This window comes from Antrostomus carolinensis, unplaced genomic scaffold (assembly GCF_000700745.2).
Source record: "Antrostomus carolinensis isolate BGI_N321 unplaced genomic scaffold, ASM70074v2 scaffold23618, whole genome shotgun sequence".
NCBI lineage: Eukaryota > Metazoa > Chordata > Aves > Caprimulgiformes > Caprimulgidae > Antrostomus > Antrostomus carolinensis.
This window is the reverse complement of record NW_010335343.1, coordinates 32,186-38,799: the sequence shown is the minus strand read 5'-3', so window position 1 is coordinate 38,799 and position 6,614 is coordinate 32,186. Positions and strand designations below refer to the sequence as shown.

The window sequence follows — 6,614 nt, the reverse complement described above, 5'->3', positions numbered from 1 at the left end:
ACGTGTCGGGATGCTCTGATCCTGAGCTTGTCATAGTGGAAAAGCCTGCAGATTTACACAGGATTATTACCAGAGCAAGGCTGGGAGTCAAGTGAGGAGTCTGGTGAAAAGAGATTATGAGCATGATGATTCAATACAGCCTCGGAGGGGCTGAGTCACCAAAGTGGACGGGGAGGTGATGGCCCCTCCCTGCTCTGAGCCCTTCTGTGCAGTGCTGGGAGTGTAATTAATCACTAACTGATAGTATAAATGGTAGGGGATGCAATGCAAGTAGTGGTAAATTAGAAAGAAGGAATTGGAAAATGTAGGCAAGAGTTGAGTTTTTGAGTCTGTTTCCTAAGCATTTAGTTTAGTCAAAAACTACAGAATCAGGTAAGCCTGATTGTTTCTAGAACGGCCTTGAATTTTTGCAAGGAGGTCCTTGTGGAGATTGTTTATTTAGTGCTAATGCAAATAGACACATTTAGCCAGAACAGATTATAAAGCGTTCATTTTTGCAGCTGATTGCTCAGCCCTCAACAGGGTGAGGGAGTGAGTGCAAATCGCACCCGGTTCGTGCTGCCCCAGCTGCAGAAATTCAGCTGTTGTTGACTTGGGCTTGTTATCCTGAAATATTGTTCTGCTATTTCTGTCCAGTGGTGACAACTGCGTAAAGCCTGGGGAAGGGGGAAAATGAGGGTAAGACCTCATACAGAAGACTTTGTAGATGTAAAGCTATCTGACAACCCTGTTTGTGGTTCAGAGAACATCTGTCCTGTTTTTTCCATTCTTTGGTGTAAGTTCATCCTGCAGTTTGTGAGCCCCAATTGTTCATTCAAGGCTGGGGTTCTTTTTGTTTGCTTTGTAGAGGAGCATAGCTTGTGATTTAGCTCTCAAAATTGTGAACCACCTTAGCTGAGTGTGGTCTCTGTGAAGCGGCAACTGAGACTGCTCTTTGCCTGTCAGTTTCTCTATTCATTGAATAAACTGGGTAAGTGGAAGCAAAAAGGTGTTTAGAAGAGAAGAGATTCAGTTAGTGGATATAGAGATATGTTTTGGAAGACAAGGGTCCACACTATAAACAGTTGGAGGATCATTTCAGTGTTATGCGAAGGCAAAACAAACTGAACAAAGATTACTCAGGTGTGTTGAACCGTTTACGTTTCATCTGCACTTGAGTCATGATCATGTGAATATCGTAGCAGTGACACAGCCAAAATCATATCAGAGATGTTGTATCGCCTTAATGTGTTAATTAGATTATCCCAATGCAGGCAAAACTTGTTAAGCCACCTAGGCTTGGCCTCTGTGGGGAATCTGGCTTTAAATGATTAAGATAAGGGAAAATAAATTAAAAAGTGGGTTTTGTGCTTTCCAGTTTGCTGCAGTTTTACATGTTGTAAATCCATATTTTAAAATCTCCTGTTTTAACTTTAACAAGTGGCAGTACTCTCTCAAGTTGCTATGTGAGACTTACTAAAATAGTTTACTTTTGAATTATTGCTTAACCTATCTTGACATAATTAATAGTTCTTTAAATTGTGGTGGGAAGAGCGAGGTGCTGACCACCACTGCGGCGGGCACAGGCTGGGGACAGGATGATGTGCTTGAGAGGTGCTCCCCGCAGGGTTGTGATGTTTTAGAAGCCCTTGCAGGTTGCCAGCAGGCTAAATTAGATTCAGACAATTTCAGTTTTATAAGGAAACAGGATTACTCTTTTCATCTGCTTGCCTACACTTGTGAAAATACAAGAACTTTTTACTCCAGTGCATTTTTAGTGAGTGCTGATCTCCCCACAGCTTCTCTGTTCTGCTTTGCTTTGTCACCTGTTTCAGTCTAAGGCCAGCCCTACTCTTCCTTCTCACAGGTGCTGTCTCCTCATTTGCAAAAATAATTTTCATTCCTTTGGGTCTTTTTTATCTATCTGTTTATTTATTTATTTTTTCTATGTGGTGAAAATGAGAATCGGGCTAAGCATTCCTTGGAGAAATAATAAATATCTTTCCAAGAGAAAGAATATTTCCAAGAAATAATAAATATCTTTCCAGTACCTGAAGGGGCTACAAGAAAGCTGGGGAGGGGCTTTTCATAAGGGCAGTTAATGACAGAACAAGGGGAAATGGGTTTAAGCTGAAAGAGGGCAGGTTTAGATTAGATATTAGGAAGAAGTTCTTCACTGTGAGGGTGGTGAGACACTGGAACAGGTTGCCCAAGGAAGTTGTGGGTGCCCCCTCCCTGGAAGTGTTTAAGGCCAGGCTGGATGAGGCTTTGAGCAACCTGGTCTAGTGGAAGGTGTCCCTGCTGATGGCAGGGGGGTTGGAACTGGGTGATCTTTAAGGTCCCTTCCAACCCAAACCATTCTGTGATTCTAAGAATAGCTGTTGAAACCTGGATTTTTCATTTTAGATATTGAAGGTAATCTTTCTGTTGTTTATGGTCCTAAAAGATTTGTAGCACTTCCTTTGTCATTGCTGAGGACCTGAGAATTCAGTGTGGTACTTGGGTGGTTCATTTCCTGTGAGCAGCTCAGCTTGTCTGTGTTGGGAGCGTAAGGTGAATGTCAGTGCTGTGCTGGGACTGCAGTTCAAGCCTGAAAGGATTTCTTCAGCATTCGTGTGTTCTGCCTTCTAAGGTCTGCTTCCATGTGGAAAAATCAGTGTTACGTTTTATGGCATGGAGTCTGAGTTTATGAACTCCATGCACTGGAGCTGCCCTACACGCAGACAGCAAGGATTAGGTCCATGCTGCTCCCTGGTGCATCTGTTTCAGGGAGTGTGATGTTGAAACTGGAGCTGATGGGGAATGCAGCAACGCTTACTGATGGCTTTGCTTAAAATAGCTCTGGGCTGTGGGAATAATTCAATCCCAGTAGTGGCTGTGTCGCACCTTGCAGAGCAAGTCAGATTCACATGTCCACAAGATACTCTGTTGCACTTGGCTGTGGGGATGGGAGACCTGCTAGCTTGGTGCACAGTTCGCATCTGTCTCTTGTGTTTAGATAGCTTCTTGGCCTGACCTTGCAAGCTCGGCTTCAGTTTGGGTCTTAGTATTTTGGAAAATGCAGTGCAGCTAAATCTGCTGGACCCAAGCTGGTTCCTGTAGAACTGAGTCTGTGTCTAAGGCATTCTTCCAGCTCTCTCCTTTAGTACTTCTGTTCCTCCTCCCTCTCCTCTTTTCCCACCCGCCCCAAAGTATCAGATATGGAACTTGATAGTGCTATAAAAACTTTCAGATCTCACTAAAAGTTGCTAGCTCAAATTAATTTGCAGTGGATCTAAAAGTAGAAATTAATCTACATGAAAACTACATTAATGAAATGGATTTTTTGTTCTTTTGTTACCTAATGACTCATACTTAAAGACTCAGTTTATGTTTCATTATCGTATGTAACTTTTGCAAAGTAGACTGAAACAATTAAAATAGAACTGTGGATCTTGATGTTTGAATCTTTACAGATTGAAGAAGGTGTTATGGTGATGGAAGATGATTCTCCTGAGGAGGCTGTTAGTACCCCAAATACCCCTCGCAACCTTGCCGCGTGGAAAATTAGCATCCCATATGTAGATTTTTTTGACGATCCCTCCTTGGAAAGAAAAGACAGAAAGGAGAGAATTCCTGTGTTCTGCATTGACGTAGAGAGAAATGATAGAAGGGCAGGTATGCCATGTTGTGGATAAATAAAATGTCATTTAAAAATGAACTCAAAATATCCTAGTGTGCTGTATTCTGATGGCTGATCCAGTGTATTTTGCGTGCATGTTCTTCTGATTTTGAAGTAATGACTTGAAAATTCTGAAGAAATGTGTTTTGAGAGTTAAATGATCACATTTAGTGTTTGCAAGTTTGAGAACTGACTCCTGAGCACAAATTGGTTCTATTCAGACTTAATGCCAAAATTTGAGATTTTCTCTTTCCAAAAATATTGATCCTACTATTCATATTAATAAACACCTGGCATATTTTTCTTTCACCCGCTCTGAACTTTGGTATAATGAACAATAAATAACTTTTTATATAACATTAAAATACAGTTCTTAGGAAATGAAAATGTTTTGCGTATTGGGAGACATCCTGGCTTGCAGATAGTTTATCAGTATCTATTTGGCAATGCATCCATATTGAGTGGGGAAAATAGCATCATCCTGGGGCTGCATAGATTTTTGTTAGTGAACCACAATAACCAGAAAGCATTTAAGAGTTAGTGATATTTTCCAAGAGGAAGAATGGTCAGGATTCGAGCTGGTGGTGCAGAGGACTGTATTCAGCAACTAGTATTTCTGTAAATCATTTGGTTAGAAGTTTGAAAATAGATGTAACATAGTCAGCCCTAATAAATGTTGGAGTTGTGCAGTGCTCCATTGTTTAGATTTTAGAGATCCCCCAAATGAGATGATAATTTCCATGCTAGTATCATGTCTGTCTGCCAGGTGTGTGTTTTAATTTAACGCTTTCAATTACTTAGCTGGGACTATTTTTTTTAATGTTACTGCAATATGGGGGATTAATACCATTGAAATTTTTCCTATAATAATCCAGCATGTGTTTGCAGTTGCTCAGTTTGTCTCTCAAGTAGCATAAAACCTGGTTTATCTTTAATTTTTTTTTCCCCCCCTAGTTGGGCATGAACCTGAACACTGGTCCGTCTACAGGAGGTATCTTGAATTTTATGTGCTTGAGTCGAAGCTAACAGAATTTCACGGTATGTTCTCCACCATCTGGAAAGACGTTTTCCCAGTGCTGTGATTATCATTTGGTACTGAGCTGAAATTTAAAATAATTAAATCGGTGTTTGCTGCATTACAAGAATAATTTAATCTCCTTGATATTTTTATTAGGTACGTTTCCTGATGCTCAGCTTCCCTCAAAGAGAATCATTGGCCCCAAGAACTACGAGTTCTTAAAATCCAAGAGAGAGGAGTTTCAGGAATATCTGCAGGTATCTAACAAACTTTTGGAGCAAAGAATGTTCTAAAACTAATGATACAAAACTAATTAAAGAATATCTGCCTTTTTTTTGTTTTCAAGTAGCTTGAGTTATAGAAAGGGTTCAAGTGGGCAAATAAAACTTGTTAAATTTTCGTGTAACTGAAGACAGGAATCTTTTGCAAATGACAGTATCTGTGGTAATACAATGCTCTTTGAATCTGTCTTTACTGTAGAGAAACTGATTTTTAAAGATTAAAGTACTTCTTTCTTTCCTTCTGTCTCAAAGAAACTTCTGCAACATCCAGAACTAAGTAACAGTCAGCTTTTAGCTGACTTCCTGTCCCCTAACGGAGGAGAGACTCAGTTTCTTGATAAAATGTTGCCTGATGTGAATCTTGGTAGGTAATATGCTGGGTTTTTATGCTGACAAATAGTAATACTGTAGGTACTGTGATTGAATGATAGTAGTAATGAAGAGATAACTCTTGTGTAAGGATATGGATGTGAGAAGTAAGAACTCTGCTTCTTCGCAGCCCTCAAAATTACAGCTCAGCAAGCGAGGTATGCTGATACTATCTCCTTTAGGAAAAAGGACAATTTCAGATTATGGGGAAAAAGTGTTTAAGTGATTGCTTTTGAATATTCATTTCAGCAATGAGGTGATAAGATTTGTCTAACAGATTTCATAGTTAAAGATGATGTACAGTATTGTCACAAGTCAACTCTGCACAAGTCGTTGTACAGGTGTGATGGTCTAAACAGTTTCTTAATATAAATTGCCTTTGGGTGTTAGTTGATGAAAATCTGTTCATTTTAATCTGAAAACGGCAATATTTAATATTTATAGTATTAGCTTAGATCTCTTTTAACATGTGCTACTTAATAGAATTTGAGGCAGTGGTGTGTGTGTGATATAGGCAGGCCAAATGGAAATCGAGAAGTTGAGAAATTCTTGCTGTCTAATGTAGTAGTTGAAAATAAATCCAAAAAGTAGACTGCAGTGTGGCTTTACAGCTTAGCTGCAATGTAGCTGTCTTGGGATAGTGGGCCTGAGCTGGTAAGGTCAACCTCATGGCCACTCTGTCTTTGTGTATTGTAGCACTTGTGGTTCTGGCACCAGCATGGTGCAGGAGAGCCGTGTCTGAACTGTGACACTGCATTTCTGCTTTTCCCAGTCATGGGGTGACCCTGCTGAGGTAGCTGTTCTCTTAGTGTGCTTACTAAGCTGTTGAATGAGATTTCAGTGGTCATCCTCCAGTTAAAGGGTTTTTGTCTGGTTTCAAACCTCCCCTCTAGACCAAACTGTGTTGTTTAAAAAAAAACCTTATAACTGTGGTGTTTCCTGCAATGCATCTCTTGTCTGAGACTGTGCTGCACTTCCATAAACACCATTTTAACAAGTCTTGGCATTTCAGTAGGGCTTTTTATGAGAATGAGAAATTTGATCATTGTACATACTTTTTGATTTCCAAATTTAATGACATACAGATAAGAAAAATATTACTGTAAATGCTGATATCGGTATCAGTGCTTAAAATAAAACTGATCCTAGACACTTCTCAGCATTCACAGTTACTGTGCTGTATCCCGATAGCCTTAACAGGACAGAAGAGATTATTTTTAAGACCACAGCTGTATCCTGTCCAGTTTGTACAACCTTACTCACCAGCATTTTCAAGACCAGCATCTCTCAAGATTAGCTGATATTT

The 6,614-nt window shown here is 39.9% G+C and overlaps 1 protein-coding gene across 1 annotated transcript in view; it reads left to right on the top strand.

The window, feature by feature from the left end:
• The first annotated feature begins 3,416 nt into the window (after positions 1 to 3,416).
• SNX14 (sorting nexin 14) overlaps positions 3,417 to 6,614 on the top strand; it is a 16,341-nt gene continuing 13,143 nt past the window's right edge. The window contains exons 1-4 of the mRNA XM_010174519.2: positions 3,417 to 3,636; positions 4,595 to 4,678; positions 4,815 to 4,915; positions 5,192 to 5,303. Of these exons, the coding sequence (XP_010172821.2) occupies positions 3,417 to 3,636; positions 4,595 to 4,678; positions 4,815 to 4,915; positions 5,192 to 5,303 (517 nt within the window). The remainder of the gene's footprint in view (positions 3,637 to 4,594; positions 4,679 to 4,814; positions 4,916 to 5,191; positions 5,304 to 6,614) is intronic.